The sequence below is a fragment of the Cyprinus carpio genome, chromosome A17 (assembly GCF_018340385.1).
Source record: "Cyprinus carpio isolate SPL01 chromosome A17, ASM1834038v1, whole genome shotgun sequence".
NCBI lineage: Eukaryota > Metazoa > Chordata > Actinopteri > Cypriniformes > Cyprinidae > Cyprinus > Cyprinus carpio.
The window spans coordinates 21,198,735-21,219,373 of NC_056588.1; the positions used below are offsets into that span (position 1 = coordinate 21,198,735).

General features: G+C 37.8%; 1 protein-coding gene across 5 annotated transcripts in view; it reads left to right on the forward strand.

Annotated features, from left to right (window-relative positions):
- LOC109074543 (kinesin-like protein KIF26A) overlaps positions 1 to 20,639 on the forward strand; it is a 92,239-nt gene that overhangs the window by 63,352 nt on the left and 8,248 nt on the right. For all 5 annotated transcript variants that reach the window (XM_042774404.1, XM_019090564.2, XM_042774405.1 and 2 more), the window contains 7 exons: positions 1,749 to 1,932; positions 5,025 to 5,234; positions 6,871 to 6,964; positions 9,377 to 9,639; positions 12,858 to 13,041; positions 17,185 to 17,344; positions 17,941 to 18,103. In XM_042774404.1, coding sequence (XP_042630338.1) covers positions 1,749 to 1,932; positions 5,025 to 5,234; positions 6,871 to 6,964; positions 9,377 to 9,639; positions 12,858 to 13,041; positions 17,185 to 17,344; positions 17,941 to 18,103 — 1,258 coding nt within the window. The remainder of the gene's footprint in view (positions 1 to 1,748; positions 1,933 to 5,024; positions 5,235 to 6,870; positions 6,965 to 9,376; positions 9,640 to 12,857; positions 13,042 to 17,184; positions 17,345 to 17,940; positions 18,104 to 20,639) is intronic.

Consider the following 20,639-nt stretch of genomic DNA (forward strand, 5'->3'; position numbering starts at 1 on the left):
GTTGTAAAACGATGAGTAGTGTGACTTTCCAAAAACATACTTATCTTTGTTAATTAATAATTCCTGATTTTTTTAAACATGTACTTTTTACCATAACAAAAAAAAAAAAAAAAAAAAAAAAAAAAAATTGAAATTAATGATTCAAAAACTTACCTTATAATTGATGGTTACATTTTTTAGAGTTAGTAAATTTACATTTTATCTAAAAAGTAGTGTAAACATTTTTCAAAACCTTATCTAACCAATATACTAAGAGTACATGTACAATTCACCTGATGTGTTATTCTTCTATTCCTTTAAAAAATGCTCTTTATAATGTGTGTAAGGGATGAAAAAGCAAGAGTGGGATGGCAATTACTTTAGAGATCCAATGTGCTACTGTAATGTGTGCTCTTAGCATTTAAATATTGTTCAGAGTGTGATTTTCAGTGTACTTCACATTTGATTATTGCTGCATTTAGTGTGATCACAGTCAGATTTGGTTAAAGACTGCTGTGCTGCGGACAGCTGTTACACTTCAGCCCAAGAGAACAGCCGTAATGCACCTCTTAATGTGAGCTGAGCCCCAGAACGTCACTTGATAGCCTGTGGTTTTTCACTTCTCTTTTGTCTCTCTAACGCTCAATCTTTTAGTTTCCCTCACTTGCACACATTCGTTCCTCTCACACTGGTTTTACTCATAGGTTCATTCAATCACAAGAACAGTTGAAAAGTTCAGTCTTATGATATAGCTCAGGGCTCCTCAAATCTGGCCCACAAGATCCACTTTTCTGCAGAGTTTAGTTCTCATCCTAATTAAACACACATGAGCATGCTAATCAATGTCTTCAGGATCATTAAAAAAATCACAGGTAGGTGAGTTTGATCAGGGTTGGAGCTAAACTCTGCAGTGCATTGGCCCTCGAGGGTAATTTGAGGAACGCTGATATAGCTTGTTGGGAAGGTAAAGATCTTGTTGCTTGTTGCTCTTATTGCTCTACTATTTCTGGGGTCCAGGAGTGACATCTCACATAGATTTTTAGATTAATTTCCAGATTGTAACTGGGTCACTGTAAAGCCAAACTTAGCAAATGGCTAATGTTAGGGCTAACAACAGGGCTGACCCCATTAGACTCCATTTTACATTTTTAGAGGACATTTTTCAAGGGTTTCTGAGCACAGTGTGCCTATTTAGTTGTGAACTAAAGAGGGGGAAAGGCTGCCTGTGGAGAAAGACGGAGTTGGTCTGTGTTTACTTTGGCAATGCGATAGGGGGCTTTTGACCTTTCAGGTCTGATTTTATAGCATTGAGTTTTAAATGTCAAGCTCTACTATTAAATCAATCAGGAAAAGACCAAAATTGATTTTCGGACGTACACACATCTGTCTGAGTGAAAAAGTATATTTATAAAACAAGTAGGGTTCCTTGGAAAATCACTTCGCTGTGGTGACAAAGGGATTTGGCTTGATTTCAATGGAACCCCCTTCGACAGAGCAATTGTTGCTATTGTGTCTTTAAGACTTCTGTATGTAAATGTCCTCCATTGTGATTGGATAACCTGAATAGGTCTTGTTTTTGCAAACACAGATGGTCATATGTTGTCGTGGTTCTGGTTCTGGCATGAATTACATGACGATCTGTTTCTCAAACCAAAAAATAATGCACAAACCTAAAGTTCTTACACTCATTATGTCATGAATGACTCAATATTATAAGCTCTTAATCTGTGTGTTTTTGTTTTTGTTTTTGCTTTTTTCTTTTGTCTCAGGGCTGCTCAGAAGCTGAATCTATCATCCAAACGAAAGAAGCAGCAGCCACCACTGGTATACCCCCAGGAGCCCTCCATCTACCCTACTAACTTTAGTGCTGTCCTCCAGTTTTCGCCTCCACCTGCTCCACCATGTCTGCTCAGGGCGGGGTCAAAGGCCAAGGAGAACCCTGGCATGGGCAAGGTCAGACACCCAGCACACCACATCAGAGCAGTAGAAACATTTAGGTTGTTGATTGGGAATTCTCACCATTAGTCTTTTACAAAATGTTTGAAATACTCATAAAGTATACATTATCCAGTCGAACCCAAATAGAAAGTGATGGTTATTTGCTGATGATGAACAGATTGTGTGCTTGGGATCGCGGATTATGATTGTGGCCAAGTGTAGCTAGTTGTTCAGAATTTACACACCAGCCCTCCTCATTGTCCAGAGGGTTTGTCTTTAGCACCATATTACATTTTATATTGTGTTTGGTGGTGTTTGGGATTTGTTCCAGATTAGATGCCACCTGCTCTGAGAGATGATTGTAGAACATCATGCCAAAAGCTGTAGCACACTGAAATGATTGATAAGTACCCACTGAGAATGGACTCATTACATCCAAGTACATCCAAGCCTCACTAATGAGCTTCCTCTTCCTACTACTGCAAACACGCATCTGATCCTGCCTGAATGGACTCCAGTTGTTGGCAGCTTTTGGAAGATCTATAAAAAGCTACATGCATTAGAATAATTGCCCAGTCGTCTGTAACCATTTTGTTTGCACAATGACCAAATTGTCCAGAAGGATGTAAGACATGTGCTGTAATTCCAGCGGCTGGCGCACTCCAAAAACTGACAAAAACAACATCAAAGTGAATCTTATGACTCTTGCACTATATTCCAAGTCTTCAGAAGCCATGCAATAGATTTGTGTGAAGAACAAGCTGAAATGGAGCTCTGAAATCCCATTCACATGTCATTTATGATGTCAATTTGGTGTCATTGGTTCTCACATGTCTCATGACCAGTTGTGACATGCAAGTTTGAATGGGTGCAAAAGTGATTGAGTGAATGATGTATGGGGTTGATGTATGGGGTTATATATATATATATATATATATATATATATATATATATATTTTTTTTTTAATGACTAAAGCACCAAAAATTATGTAAAAAGTTGTGCATTAATACACTGCAAAGTGCTGTAAAATGACTACAGCCAACTGTGAGAGGAAATCGCTCTCCATACCAGCAAGCAGCAGTAGTCTGAGGTTGATGATTCATTATTAGGTAAGAGAAGAGATGTGAGTTGTGACTTGAGGTTCATAATTAAGTAAGAGAATATGGTTGAGATTTTTACACCAATCTCGCTCATCATAAATAAAGCAAATGAAAATCATGAGATGAAGATGAAAAATAGAAGAGCCTTTATTGTGAGTCCTATTGACTTTTGTTTGCTAGTTTTTTATCTCTTCCGTTTTTTCTTCTTGTTCAAGCTTATCAGCCAATCAGAGTGATCTCCCTCACTAACAGGCTCCAACAATGATTTAACATGCTTAACCAGTTTACAAAGCTGCTACAAACTAGTCTGACTTACAATGACAGTTCGTACTTGCTTAGACTTAATATTTTTGCAAATCCCGTGGCAAAACAGAGAAACAAATAGAGACATAATTAGCATAGCTGCTGTTCCATCCAAGTAAAATTAATTAGTTTAACCCAAGCTAAAGAATAATAATGCGCATTTGATCAGATATTACTGCAGTCCAAAATTATGAGATGCATTATTTGAATGCTTGGCCAAAGAGGTGTGTTTTTAATCTAGATTTAAACAGAGAAAGTTTTACAGAACACAAGTTACACATCAAGAGACACATCAAGATAATTACTGTTTGGAGTGCCTCAGAAACTTGTGGGACATCATTTCTAGACCATAGTTTAGGAGGTGTGAAGCCAGCAGCCGTGCTAGGGGGATCAAACTCTCCTCGCGTATCAAATTGCCAACAAATGTAAAACTCAACGGTTCAACCCAAGCCCACATTTCTGTGGTGTGTGGGTGGCTGGTCCCATTTGGGGGTCAGTCATATATGGAAGCCTATTTCCAATGTCACGGCCGGCATAATTCGTTCACCACGTGCACATGTCCATCAGTGTAATCGGCCCCTGTGGAGCAGTGAGGGGGAGTTCACGTCAGGCCGCCGCTGTGGCGCAGGCATGCCGCTTTGCACCGGGTGCCGTGGAAGAGGATCAGCAGTGCAGACATTGTTTCGTAGCACTGGAGCCCGAATGTTGTAATTATATCTCTGCTATAAATCAACCGTGGAATACTGTAGCTTTGTGCAGCTCTGAATGCTGTATTAAGAGCATGAGGTTCTCTTACAGTATGTTTGTTTTGCTTTACTGTATTTGCTGCAAATGGTCTTAGCAGTGCACCATGACACAGTCGTGACAATGTGTGGTATTACTAAATCAGTATATTAGTTTTGTGGATGTGTGGTATTACTATTTATTTATTTATTTTGTATATTAGTTAATGGTGTTTTTTTTTTTTTGCCTACATACGGACAATGACTCAAATACACCTCTTCTATGATTAGAAATGATTAATGATGCTCTATGATTAATTTCTGAATTAAAATTTATTCTAATATTTTTTTTTTGGTGGGGGCTTAAAAGTGAATATCTTTATTTTTTGTTTTTTTATTTATTATAATTTTTTTTTTTTGGTGGGGGCTTTTTAGAAAAAAAAGTTAAATTGTTTATTAATATTCTCGATCAACATTCATTGGGGGTGGGGGGGGGGGGGGGGGGGGGGGGGGGGTGAAATTTCAGATACTTCGACCTTTTTATAACAAGATTATAACAAGGTTATAAAATGTCATGTGGTATGACTTACCAAAAAAAAGGTTATTTTTTTTTTTTTTTTTTATTATTAATACATTGTTCACTCACATGGTTACACAGAGTGTAAGAAAAATATGTCATTACTTTTTAATTCATGATTATCCCACATGACATTTTACATTTACATTTGTGAATTTGGCAGATGCTTTTATCGAAATAATTTTGAGTTTTGACTTTTTTTTTTTTAAACTGTATGAAACCAGCATGAATACAAAGATTACATTCTAAAAATTTGTTTAAACTAGTTTAAACTAGGTTTTCCTTTGGTAATCATGGATTTGTCATTGTCATTGACTTATCAATCACTTTATGTGAACTACAATGTCAATGGAGTTCTCTGCTTCGGCTTATATTTTAATAGCATTGTTTTCTTTTTGTTCCAGGTCAAAGTTATGATCCGTATCTGTCCATCTCTGGGGGTTGTGGATTCATCTGAGTCCTTGTCCTTCCTGAAGGTGGACACTCGTAAGAAACAGCTGACCCTCTACGATCCCTCACTCAACACACAGCCCACCTCAGTGCATAGACGAACAGTGCTGCCCGCCCCAAAGATGTTTGCCTTCGACGCTGTTTTTTCCCAAGATGCCTCTCAAGTAAGTCGTGAAGATGTTATCATTTTGTTGCCTTTTGCTTTTGAGTTTTGAAGTGAAAATATTTTACACACACACATTCTTTGCAGGGTAAGGAGCTTAATGTAAAAAGGCCTGTTTTTGGATACCATGTTTCTTCAAAGTATGAGACCAGCAGCTGTTTCTTTAAGTATAGAAAATAGTTTGAATTCCAGACTCGCATATCTAGCAGCTTATTCACAGTTCATTATCTGTCCTCCAAAGCTGCAGTGGCATCCATCTTAAGATAAGTGGCTAACAAATGGACACAAATAGGGAAGAGGAACTTTAGGAGACAGACAAACTTGAAGATGATTAAGTGTGAATAATTTAGATGTGACATAGCGCCACTTAAAGTTGTCATCTTGAAGTACTGAAGCAAGATATTGTAAGTTCTGCTTCAAAATATGTCACAAGCAAAGACAAAAAGGGACATTGTGGTGTCTTTTAAAATTCTTCTAAAAAATTGAGAGGTGGAAGTGAATTTTGATTATCAATACATTTCGTTCTGTACCAAAAACATTGATGAAAATTTAAAAATTTTGATTTTCTTAATTCTTTGTGTTAGATTTTTTTTTACCTAATATTTGTGTTAGCTATATGTTTATGCTTATTTGATTGCAACAAACTCTATTACAGTCTAATAGAGTTGCTGCCTATGAGTAACCTTCCAAAATATTAACTTTTGAGGTTCCATTTCAGTTTGGATGCAGCTCCATATGTTGGCATTGGACAGCAAAGCGATTTTCTTTGCTAAGGGACCGAACTGTAATATAATTTTTAGTTGAAGAACGCACATGCACAAGACAAGATCTATGGAGCTTATAGATTAGGAGTTCCTTTACTCATGGCCAGCAGAAGGCTTTGAGGTCTCGGTTCTCAGTGCCAGTGATGTCATGTAACTGTAAATCCTCCAAATCTACTGCGTTTGTGATTTAGTGAGACTGCAGGGACATATTCACTGAGCTGTTGTTCATTTTTTATTAAATTTTTTTGTAAGAATATGTGTGTGTGTATGTGTGTGCACGTGTTAGGATGTATGGGAGGAAATTGCTGCAAATTGTCTCCAGGGACTGGGGCTAGTGGAACAGATTGTAGTGTTACGGCCACACAGTACAGCCAGTGTAAAGCCCCCCATGTCTGATGAATCTGTGATGAGGATCTGCCTTGTTGGTGCTTTCTGTAGTTTTCTTTTGCTAGTGAATAAATCAATGATCTCCGGATCAAAGAAAAGATTAGCTACTTTCTACTGTGCCAAAAAAGGTTTGGTTATGTTTCACAGCACAACTGAATGTTAAAAACCATCAGAACATTGATTACTAAGACTCTGATGTGCACTGTTCTTTAGACTTTGAAATAAGGATTTTCCTCAGAGCAGCATAGTTGCCCTTTAAAAAAAGTAAATATTCTTTATTTATAGTATACTGGCAACTGCAATATAGTACATTTTAAAATTATATTGGATGTCTACATGGTTTTTGCTTTTATGTGTATATATTAGTATGAATGTATAAAAATGTTGGACCCCATTGACTTTATTCATAGCTGACTTGCTATATGATGCATGTGTTAACTTATTATAATACCAGATAAGTTTCGAGTGTTTTATTGTTTTGCACAGGCTGAAGTTTGCTCAGGGACAGTGGCTGAAGTTATTCAGTCAGTGGTCAACGGAGCAGATGGGTGTATTTTCTGCTTCGGTCATGTCAACGTTGGTAAGTTATCCTTAATACTCTTCAGTTAACTGAATATGACACCCACTGATCTTGTTCCACAGTTTGCAAGACATTTTGATGTCTAATATTAAAACCAAAGATCAAACAAATTGCTTTTGCTTTTTTTTGTTTTGTTGTGTTTGTGCCAAAGATCAAATGTGTTTGTTTTTGTTTTTGTGTTGGGTATAGAGAGAGAGAGAGAGAGAGAGAGAGAGAGAGACTAGAGGCTATTGATTGTAATTAAAAGCTGACTAATTGACGCACACAGTAGACTGCATCAGAGTTCTGCACTATTGCCAATTATGCTTGTTAGATGTTGTGATGGTTTCCTGCATCATTTACTACATGTAGTATAAGTGTTTAAGCATTATGTATGACTCTTTTAAAGCCAGACTATCCATATGGAAGAGTGTTCATCTCTAGTTGTCTGTTTTATTATTTATATAAATAATAAATGTTCTAAACCATGGCATTTTTCTTCTCTAATGTAACATTTATAAAAATATATATTTAAATAGAAATAATGTAGGGATTTACCTGTACATGAGATATAATTTTATTGTGAACATAAACACATTCCACACATGTATTATTTACTTTTTTACCTTATTTATTATTTTACCCTTCCACACGAACTTGGTTATGTTAACAAAACTACTTTCACGGAACATTGTGATGAAAAAAAAAAACTTTATTATTTTATAATAAAGAATACAATTACACTACAAACGTGATGCAATGCAGTAAGATCTCCTTGATAAACAATTTGTCTTTTCACAGTGAATGCAAAATGCTGTGCAATGCAGTCACAGCCAATCATATTTGATGGCTTTATGAAGCTTGATTTTGGACTGACTGAATTTGAGAGTGGGGCCAACCAACATGATGAAGCAGAAATAGAAATGACAAAATGCAGTGTCTCATGTCATATTCACAACTGGTGTAAGATTTGTAAAGGACGTGAGTCATGACTGTTTCTCATAAACATTGCATATTTGTCATTCAAACCATGATGGTTAGAACTGTCGTTAATGACGTCAAGCGGTGGAGTTATAACTTTGGCTAATTATTTAGTATGAGATCAAATTAATTTCAGATTATTGAAGTAAATAATGAATATGGCACATGAGGACTGATTTGTTATTTCTGTTCTCCATTATTCTGTGGGTTCTTTGCATCAATCTGGGTTTCCCCTGTGGTACTAGAACAAGAACCCACATACACACTTTTCAGAAATGGCGCTTTAATTCTCTTAACAAACTTAAAGATGAGGAATGAAATTTGTATATTTATGGAATGAAGATTATACTATGTGTTAGCTTGCTTATTGTGCTCAAGTGTGTGATCTATTTAAGCCCACATGTTATCAAAAATCTGTTTCTAACCCCAGGTCTAGTGCTGTAATTAAAACTTTTCAGCAACTTTGAAACTATTGATTCGGAAAACACCAAACTGAACTATGTTGGTAGCGATGTAGTCTTGTATAGACAGCAGAAGGTCTGGACTCCATTGCAGATTTCATTGGCCAAGATCCACCTAATAGACCATCTGACAGACATGTTAAGCAATCAATCACGGTTTGTTGAGCATAATTTTTAGGGGTGTGTAAAGTCGATGCCCCTACAATGACAGACCGGCATGCAGCCAATTAATCATTCATAAAAAAGTGTCGTCTTCAGTCATCAAGAGTCTATGACATGAACTAAATGCGGCGTTTAGTTGATCCTAATAAGCAATCATTGTTACAGTTGTAAACACGACAGCTTTCTTCATCAATGAGGGGTTTGGCATCACAACTGATTTGTTTCCAGATGGACCATTAAAGATTGCGACACACACACATTCACCAGAAATCCTGTGGAGTTCAACCAATCAGATGACAACTTTGAAACTGCCGAAGTGTTTCCCATTTTGCATGCCTTACAGCCAATGGTCCTTGGACATGACATCTGAAGCTGAGACTAGTGACGATGGAAATTGTGACCATAGTTGGCTAACTTTTGGGAAATGCACCCTGGTTCTGTAGCGTCTTATGTCCACTCTCTCCAGGCAAGTTACTGAAACTGGAGACAGATGGCAATCATCAAACTCTTGACCTACTTTTTTATCGCTCGTTCGCCGACTTGTTCTCCCATTGCCAGCTACGTTTTACCACACCCCTTGCCACAGCATCTGTAAGGGTACGGTAAAAACCGAAAAAAGACAGATGGCAATCAAAAAAAAAACATACTGAGTCCAAGACACTATTCAAGTACAAATAATGTTTTATGATTGGTGGTTTATTATTATCCAAGAATGATATCTCATCAAATCAGCTGTAGAAATACCAGTACTTGAATTGCTTGCTCATTGAGTGCTCATCATTATCATCACCTTGCCAGAATCAACAGCTTTCTCTCTTTCTCTCATCAGGCAAGACATACACCATGATTGGCTCGGACAGCTCCATGCAGAGCCTTGGCATTGCACCCTGTGCCATCTCCTGGCTGTTTAAGCTCATCAACCAGCGCAAGGAGAAGACTGGCACACGCTTCTCGGTACGGGTGTCAGCCGTGGAAATCTATGGCAAGGACGAGAGTCTGCAGGACCTGCTTTCTGATGTGCCTACAGGAAGTGTGCAGGACGGCCAGTCGCCTGGTGTTTACCTGCGTGAGGACCCCATCTGTGGCACACAGGTCAGTAACACCACAACTAGATGTCAACTTTAGCTTGTTTTTCCTGGTGAAGCACTCCCAGTCTTGCTTGTCATGTAGTTACCAAAGCCCCTTTCACACTGCGATTCCGGAAAATACACGGGTAATGTGTCCCGGTAATTGTTCCTGGGTCGCTAGATTTTGCCCCTTTCACACTGCCAGTGATTTCCAGGAATATGTGCATGATTTCACACACAACCCGTAAAGGTCCCGTAATGACACGTGACATCAGGGTGTGACGTGTAATGTATAAGTCAAAAACGCTAGGCACGTTAACTTTCACTTAAGCTGGTGAACAATATCAGCTTCAGCGCGGATATTGAGGAGCTAACTGATCTCTGCTTCATTACAGTTTGCACATAGTTTTTTCGTCGCGAGCGTTGATCTGCCTTTAAAACACATGGTAAAAGAGTCATATGATAACGTGCTTCATCACTACGACACATTTTATGACATTGGTTTTGGCTTTTGTTCACACAGAGCTCGTTCCAGGATTGAACACGGCAATGTTACTAGGTCCCCAACCCGGGATCGATCCCAGAATCAATCCCGGGATGTGTTTGCGTTCAGGCGATCCGACAATTTTCTGGGACCAACGTGCAGTGTGAAAGGGGCACAAGTGTGCCACAAATGTCCTGAAAATGGAAGCCAAAACAATTTGTTCGCTCCCCTGGAGTATAGATCATAAACCCTGTCCCTCTCCATGTAAACAAATGGGACATGAGCCAAACAAATAAATCAAATTAAACTTCAAATAAATGTTTTTCCCAAAGATGTTTTCTGTCATTTTAGGTATTTCTTACCAAACTGATGTATGTTCAAGTGTTTATTCTTTTAATAAGTTTGGTTTTGGTTCGCGATTTGATGTTATAAAAATGGGCTAGGAAATCATGAAGATACACTGTCCATCTTATGCAACAACAGTTTATGGTAGTAACATACACTTTAAAAAGGGAAAATAAACAGTTTTTGCTAGAGGCCGACTGATAAAAAAACTTTTCACTGATTGATTTCATATGACTGTAAGTCTTTAAAAATATTTTTTATATTGCAAAAGTTTGTTTGTAGAAACTCTCAGTCTACACAGTTAATTATGATACATCCTTGATGAATAAAATTATAAAATTATTAATTTGTCAAAAAAAAAAAAAAACACGGTAGTGTGTATATTTTGTTTCATATTGTTTATTTTGTAAAATGTAAAAAAAAAAAAGTACATTAAAATATATTTATAATATAAAATTTTACAATATAAATGTATTTTTATATTATACAATTTTATTATTTTACAATATAAAAATATAAAACCCAAAATATATTCAACATGCTAGTTTGGATACATATTAAGCAATTATGCAATTGAATTAATAATTAATATATTTCTATTTTGAGACAGTAGAGAGTAGGAGAGAGACAGGGGAATGGGTTCAAAACTCAATATCTAGAAATGCTTAGGTCATGCCTTTGTTGATCATTGTATCATATTTGTTATCAGTTAAGTAGTGTTTACACAGAAAACTTTTAGCTGAGCTTAATCACAAAATCTCAAATTAAAGGCCAAATGTTGTGGTGGTTCTTTTTACTCAGTGCACCATCAGGATCCATCTGGGTGAGCTGCTGTGCTGTGCCACCCTCCCCCTTATATTCTAATGGAAGGGGGTAAATATCAGGAGGGGGTAGGTAGAGGGTAGTTGAAAGCACTGCCAGGTGTTGGCATCAGATGTTGTTTTTTTGAGGGATCCATATGAAGCAGCACATCAAAGACAGGCTAGAGGCCTGTGAAGTTCAAATCTGGGGATTGGGTTCATATGTCCGTTACTACTCCAAGCATTCTCTCCTTACTTTAGTTTTAGAGTCTCTCGCTGGCCACAGGCAGTTGGCAAACAATAGGAAAGTGACCACTATTGTTCTTTTGATGGCTGCTTTTTGAAGGATACAACTGATTAAGTCAGTAAGCTTATCAGGAATATCAAGGAAAAACATGCAGGGAACTGATCCATTTCATTCAGCCTAATTGCTTGTTTCCTTGAAGAAGACCATTAATATGGCCAGTGGATGTTTCATTCCCTTTGTTTCATCAGGCTTTCTGCAGGAGCATAGATGCTGCCCTCTTGCCCTCTTTATCCAGTACTCACTCTCATCAGTAATCCTACCCCCTCTATGGGCATATTTGTTTCTCTGATTGCCCCAGAGACTCAATTTAATTGTCTAGAACTGTGTAAAGAGGATCAGTTATCTTGATATTCTTCTTTGTCAACACCAACTAGGGATAAGCCTACATGGTTTATGTAGTAATACTGAAGTCATATTAAATAAAAAGTATATAATTAAAGGGATACTCCACCCCAAAATGAAAATTTTGTCATTAATCACTTACCCCCATGTTGTTCCAAACCCGTAAAAGCTTTGTTCATCTTCGGAACACACTTTAAGATATTTTGGATGAAAACTAGGAGGCCTGTGACTATCCCATAGACTTCCAAGTAAATAACAGTGTCAAGGTCCATAAAAGGTATGAAAGTCGTCATCAGAATACTCCATCTGCGCTCAGACGTGCAATCTTGGTTATATGAAGCGACAGGAACACTTTTTGTAAGTGAAGAAAACAAAAATAACGACTTTATTCAACAATTCCTTTGTCAACAGACTCCTCTGTGTCTCTCTATATCACCGTATGCTGCGTATGCTCTTCTGTACCATCCGCACCACCAGGATGCGCTGTTTCTACGTGTATTTAGCTTTGATTTGAAAGAAAACAGCACATCCTTGTGGCTCGGATGATACAGAAGATGACTTTCATACCTTTTATGGACCTTGACACTGTTATTTACTTGGCAGTCAATGGGACAGTCACAGGCCTCCTGGTTTTCATCTAAAATATCTTAAATTGTGTTCCGAAGATGAACAAAGCTTTTACGGGTTTTGAACGACATGGGGGTAAGTGATTAATGACAACATTTTCATTTTGGGGTGGAGTATCCCTTTAACTGGAATATCTGTTTTTGTTCTTGAATTTCCATTAAAAAAGGACTAAATAAAAAACACAAAATAGAGTTAGTTATACCAAGATTTTGGATCACCAAAAATTTGGTATGACTAACTAGCTCTGTCCATGTTTTGTTTCGCTTTTCAATATAAGCCAGAATAAATCCCTCTCTTACAGACAAACCACCCACCTAAAAATCCTCTCCATGTTGTAGCTCCAGAACCAGAGCGAATTAAGGGCTCCAACTGCAGAGAAGGCCGCCCTTTTTCTTGACGCCGCCATTACAGCACGTAGCACAAACCGGCCGGATGCAGATGAGGAAGACCGCCGCAACTCCCACATGCTGTTCACCTTACACATCTACCAGTACCGCATGGAGAAGAGTGGCAAGGGTGGAAGTAAGTCTTGTGTTTGCACTGTGTGAAATTAAACTACTGTTGTTGAAGGCTCTGTGTGTGCTGAATCGATTATACTCAGTCTAGTCTAATTCCTTCTCCTCCTCCTCATTTTCTCAGTAAAAGGAGAAATTCATCTTATGCTTATTAATCTAATAGCTGTGATAGTACAGGCCAAATCAGAGAGTTACCAGAATCCCTTCAATTTGCCTCTTGCTCCATCATGGTAGGAGGGAAATCAATCATGTCTGCTTTGACCACTTCATTAAACTTTAATGGGAATTTTAACAGATAGTAATAATTCATAGGCAGTTAACAGCTCTAATCATAGTATAGAGGTACATGTCACTGTGCCATCATGTTGCAAATTTGCATAGGCAAATACATCTTTAAATGGCTTCATCAAGTCTGCTGATTTCAACAGGCTTTTAGAAAAAAAAGCAAATGCCAGACATATAATGGCTAGGAATAGAGGGAATAGTTTCCTCATGTTTTTTTTTACAAACGTGATGATATAGTGTTTCAAAGTCTAACATTTCTCTATATCATCATGTGTAATAGCATAGTGATGGTCAGTTGTCAATTCACCCTTCATCTTTCTGTATTATTTTTTGTGAATAAAACAGTTGTAGCCTTTAGTTTCTATCAACGGCCTGTTATATTCACAGGGAAAAGATGAGTTGACAGCACCATCACCAAGACTCACTTGTCTATATATTTAGAGCACAATATGAATATAGTTGTATATCTAGGCCATCTTGTTCTGTCTTTGAATCATAATGGACTGGGTAACTTACTTGTGAATAAATTACACACAGCCACAGTGTCTTTTCAACTGTGTCTTGTCAGCCACAGGTCTTCTCTATATCTATTATATAGCCATATTATATAACCTTGGTGTACAGTGCTGCCTTCAGCCTCAAACAAGTAACGAGTAGGTTTCTTCCCAATGACTGACCACCCAATGGGGCGTGGTAAGCAGCTATGGTCTCCACGTATACCTTCAGAGTGAAAGGAGATAACCCTACAGAGAAACACTTTATCAGAAACTCCTGGGGTCTCATTTATAAACGTTGCGTACGCACAAAATAGGCATAGAAATTGCAGACGCAATTTTCCATGCATATATTGGGATTTATTAAACATAAACTTGGCATAAATATGTACGCACCTTACAGACATTCTAGACCACTGATGACCGCTCCCCAGCCCATGAGGAAGGCGTCCATTGTTAGTGATACGCAACAACAAGAAGCCCCCAACACCTGTCTTTGAGACAGGAACCAAGGTTTTCTGCACATGTCTAAAGCATCTAAGCATCGTCGCGTGGCCTTGGTCATGCTAAGTGGGTTGCCCTTCAGGGAAAACCCCTTGGTCCTGAGCCACCACTTCAAAGGTCTCATGTACAGCATGCCAAAAGGTATCACATAAGACGCAGCTGCCATCAGACCTAACAGTCTCTGAAACTGACAGTGAGTTACTGGCCTTCTTTCACTCTCTTTATGGCTTTGAGAATCAATTCTGAAATGATCAGGAGACAGACATGCTTGCATCATAGTTGAATCCCACACCATGCGACTCTCTGTTTCTGGGCCTGGCAATATGAGGAGCTGGAGGAAGGCTGGGGCTGCTTGAAGACAGTATTTACGGTGTCGCCAGAGGGGCTAGAAGGCAAGAGTGGAGCATCCAGCAGGAAAAATCTGTCCTTATCTTGCATCTCCAACAGATTCATCTACAGATGTCTCTCCATCGCTACTAAGGGTATTGAAAGGCTGATGGCTCTGCCCATTTCCTTTGTAGCACAGAGAGAGAGAGAGATCAGTGGCCTCTTCTTTGTCACCCAGGTCCTTAAGAAGGTCTGCCTAGTACACCTGTAACGTCATCATGGTGTGCAGACATGCACCGGCCTAACCTGCCGCTGTATAAGCTTTCCCCACCAAGGCTGACGTTTGTCTGACCAGCTTGGCGGAAAGCGTCTGCTCCACCCTCTGCATCGTCCATTATCCCTGTTCATTCAGCCCCACAATATTAGAATAGTCAGAACCTGTGGGGCAGTTGTGGACCAATGGTTAGACAGTCAGACTTGTAACCCAAAGGTTGTGGGTTCGAGTTTCAGGTTCGGCAGGAATTGTTGGTGAGGGGGAGGGAATAACCAGCGCTGTCTTTCACCTTCAATACCACGACTGAGGTGAGACCCTTGAGAAAGGTGCTGAACCCACAACTGCTCCCCGGGCGCCGCAGCACATTTATGCCCACTTCTCCGGGTGTGTGTGTTCACTACTGTGTGTGTGCACTTGGATGGGTTAAATGCAGAGCACAAATTCCAAATATGGGACACCATACTCTGCCACACTTCACTCACTTCACTTTTTTATTAGAGGGATTATAAAATGAATCATATAATGAAATATAATCTGAATTATTCTGCTACCTCGACACCTCAGTGTGGTGGTCGGGAAAAAACAGAAGGCCCCGGCATGGAGGTTGTGATCTAACTCGCAGGAAGCATTTGTCTAATTTACTCTTTTGACAAACGTCCTGCTTCTGGGCTGGCCAATCAATTTTCAACTTCACTACAGCACAAATGACAACCTTTAAAAGCTCCTCATATGCAAGGGACTGTGGCGGCGAGTCCACTCTCTCCTCAGTATCGATGCTCATCACATCGGCCTCCTCTGAGGAAGAGAGATGAAGCACCTGATTCTCTCTCTGGGGGGAAGAAACCATGGATCTAACGGGTGAGGACTGAGATAAGGACGAGCCCATCATGGATCCCTCCACTAAATACACTTGCCCTCAAGAGCTGACCGTGCTTGCGCTGCTCCCAAACAGATGACGCAAAGATCGTGTGTATCCCCACCCGTGAGATTACAATGGCAGGGAGAAACACACAATCTATAATGCCAATTTACTTCTGTTTTTACACTTTGAAATTATCACTGTTTTACTAACATAGATATACTGGCTGATTGAATGCTTGTGCAACACACATACACACACCACAACACGCTTACTGAAGAGCAGAAGCTAACATGCGCTGTGTCACATTGCTCATGTCACCCCGCTCATGACGTCTCGCTTCTCTATTGGAATGATTTCACACATGCTTCAGAAAGTGATCACACAGAGGCATTTCTAAAGTCTTCCGAAAACAGCTCGAGTTCCCTGAGGGGGAACCCCTAAAGCCAATGGAAGGCAATCCTGCAAACTTTAGCCAAAAAAGCATAACAGCTAATGCTAACGCTTCTGCGTTGGCAGGCCATTTTGTTTTAATGTATGTAAATGGAGGAGAGGCTTCAATACACTGAATAAACAGCTTTTATGAGGAAACAGATTATCATTTAATGAATCGACAGTGTATCAGTCAATCTTCAACATGTTTTACATTAAACAATATTTTTGGATTTAACTATTTTTAGAGTTTACACAGAATAAAATGTTGTTTTATAAGAGAAGTCACTGACTTTTTGCTTCAGGTGGTTTTCATCTTACGGCACTTCTCATTCATTCCTATGGTATCTGTAAATGGCAATTGAGTGTTGCACAACTCTGACTGAAATTCAATGATGTCAAAGCTATAGTGTGAACATGTGATCCAAGTTGATCGTTACACTTTTTCCAATAGTAAAAAATCCAGTCCCTCTCATCTCCCAATAGTAAGACAGTCTCTGAAACCGCACTGGCAGCGTCTCAGACTTTCAGCGATATCGGTAATGAGTGGGGTTGACAGTGTATTTGAATCTTCCATTACAAGGATGAGATATTACCCTCTTAAGTGCTTTATTATTACCCTGTGTGCTTTATTATTTAGAATAATTTATTTTGTTTGGTCAAGTATGCTTTGTCTGCAACCATAAGACTTTGTAATTAAACTTAATAATGCAAGTTTTTTTTTTTTTTGTGATGAGCTTTGGGAATTAACTAATTATCATTTACTCTTTTATTTGTTTTTAATCATTGGCTTTTATCTCTCTAAATATTCATAAACACTATTGTGTTTCCATGATTTTGTTATTATTAACATACATCAAAGCTGAGCTGATGCTAATTTAACTGAAATTTGTGGAAGGACAGTATGTTTGCACTGATTGTGGTGTAGGACCCCAGGGATCACATCTCATTTTCTCTTCTTTTCCCCTCTATCAGTGTCTGGTGGTAGGAGCAGATTGCATCTGATTGACTTGGGAAGTTGTGAGAAGGTGCTTTGTAAGAGCAGGGACGCAGGAGGAGGTCTGTGTCTGTCTCTGACTGCGTTAGGAAATGTGATACTGGCTTTGGCCAACGGAGCTAAACATGTTCCATACAGGTAAGAAAATTTAAATCGTTGGCACAAGGCAATAAGTAATCAAAATGAGTCATGTTGCTCCAAATGTGTAGATACTGTTCTAACGTCTTTGGTATAAAAATTTCTAATCAAATAGCATAACTAGCATAAATAGAATTACATGATAATTCTGAATATCTTTCTGAGGTCTTATGCGTTTCCATAGAAGATGTAATACTGAAGCATTTTAGCGCATAATCAAAGATGTCAGCAACAAGTTTGTACCTGTGATCTCTGTGTTGACAGGTTTATTGTTTGACTAATGCACTGCTGTTTATCTGTATTTTGCTGAGCTCATAGATCATGCACCTCTTTTTTAAAAAAGAGGGTCTTGTCAGGTCGCATATGCCTTATTTTTCTAAAACCTATGCACATTTCGTAGAAATGCAATATAGACATATTTGTAGCTTTTTGTGATTAATATCATGGTAGGACTGTATAGTGAACCTTCCGATGTTTCTGCACTTTTAGAGAACAGTTAACGGCCAGGCTGCCTCAGTATTTGAGCAAACAGCTGACTTTCTGCTGACAATCTATCAACCTGTGTTTAGGCTGACAATAAAATTGTGTTTTTCCAGGGATAGCAAGCTCACAATGTTACTGCGAGATTCTTTGGGGAACATCAACTGTAGGACAACCATGATTGCCCACATCTCTGACTCCCCTGTCAATTATGCAGAGTCTCTTACCACCATTCAGCTGGCCTCCCGAATCCATCGTATGAGGAAAAAGAAATCTAAGGTAATTTTTTAACTAACTAGAATTTAGGAATTCTTTTAATAATTGTATATTGTTCTTGGAGGATCAATGCTGATTTTAATATTTTAATATTTAGTCTAATAGTTTTAGACCAAACAAAATCAACTGTCTAGGGATGACAACATAGAAATATTTTTAGTGCATATTAAAATCAACTGTTATAGTGAGATTGTAATTGAGTATCATAACTTTTATTGTCATAGGAAAAATTGGTAACACTTTTTATGAAGCCCATATTTATAATACATTATATGGGTATTCTTAAGGCATTGTAATGAATGCATAATGCATTATAAAAAAACCTTATAATATGTTATACCCAGACAGCAAGCAGTTTTGGCCCAGATCTGGCCCACATCTGGCCCACAATTGGCCCGTGTGAAATCCATGCGGGCCAGATGTGGGCCAGATGTGGGCCAGATCTGGGCCAACACTTTTTTGCTGTCTGGGTATCATCTTATGAATATTCAAAAGAACAGTTTTAATGTATCATAATATTTACTTATTTGTGGTTATAGCTTTTAAGAGTATGATGATTTATAACACACCACGTTGCATGCACTTAAGTTACAATGGATTATATTTCTCATGGTTTTAATGTATTATAAGTCTCATATCTTGCCATCTTTCTTATGCTACTTTACTTAAAGCAATCAAAGACCACTCATAAATATAGTTGTAATAATAATAATATTTTTTTTCTCAAACAGCCATAAGATCTGACATCAGATCAGATGAATGTGTAATATTACATATTTGCTTTGAACTATTTTTATTGTAATATCAGTTTGATTATTTTGATGGTTCCCCAACAGACAAACTGACTATAACTAACTTTGGAAGTATGTCAACATTCTACCAAACCTAACCTTAACCTAAAGGCTACTAATACTCTAATGAGAGTTAGTTGACATGTAGTTGCAAAGTTCCTTATAGTCAGTAGACTAAGGGGACCATCAAAATAAAATGTAACCTTACACACACACACACACACACACACACACACACACACACACACACACACACACACACACACACACACATATATATATATATATATATATTATATATATATTTTTTTTTTTTTTTTTCAGTTGAAATTAACTAGCTCACATCAAAATTAATATTAGCCTCACAGTGAACACTCAAATAACACTCCACACATAACCACTCACAGATCTTAAAAAAATTATAATGTCAAGATATATAGTCCATTATAAATGTAAAAGTAGATTTAATATGGTGTTTTTTTGTGTTATAAATAATCATAATCTTAAACCTTATAACCACAAATGTGTAAGCATTATAATGTATTAGAATTGTTGTTATGATTATTTCTAAGATGATATAACATATTATAAGGTCTTTTATAATGCATTATGCATTCATTATGATGCCTTAAGAATACCTTTATAATGTATTATAAATATGGGCTTGATAGAAAGTGTTACCGACAAATTCACTTGATGTATTGCCCTTGGGTAGTGCTACATCAGATAAATCATTTTAAAAAACCATTTATATTCATATTGTTGTCTTAGTATTGTATAAAGGGCTCGATATACTTCAAAAGAAACTGAAGAATGAACTGATATGATGTCATTTCGAACAAAATCAGGCCGAAACAAAGTTCGTTTTGAGTTTGTTTCGGCAGTTTGAAAATGATGAACATTCTGGGGGAGTTTGTTTTGGCTCCTAAATATGTGTTTGCTTTGGTTGGTGGATGTTTCACAGTGTTTGGGAGTCAGTGGGAAATTCTTTGACATGCAATTTTTACCCCCAGTTTTTTTTCTCATTCAATGGAGGTCCGACCATAGAAAAACAACTCCTACTTACACTGGAGTGTTGAAAAGCTCAATAATAATAAACAAAGGTTTATACAATAATAAACCTTTGTTTTTATCAAAAGTAAATCATGACACCTCATAAAATATAAAAAGGTGTAACAATTTATCCAGTTTAATAAAATAAATGAACACTTATAAAATAAAGTAACAAACTGACTCTAATATTTTTTTTCACATCATGCTAAAGTTTTTAGTCTATGAACCATTCACACTTCCCATAAAGGTCGTATTATGGAAATGGAATGGTTCCTTTGTATTGCATACATGATACTTGACTCTGAACTGCTGCTTATCGTTATTCTTTTGTCTATAATATTCTAAGCATTGGGGCCCGTCACACAGCTAGATTGCCTACACTTCTTCATTTCATTGTTGTTGTGTTTAGGAGATACATGTTAACATTAATCTACACCCCACCTCCAGCAGCGAGGGTTTGTTGGAATGTTCGGAAACAGTATACCATCACTCAGCCTTTTCAAACTTCTATTTGCCCCCAAACGAAAAACAAAAACAAACTTTGTTTGAAGTATATCGGGGCCTTTACGCTTGCCCTCAGAATACAGTCAATGCATGACATAATTAGACATAAAACGTGTTCATACTTTAGTATATAGTAAAACTATACCACACCAGAGTTACAGAGTAATTTTAAATGATATTTTGGCATTGCT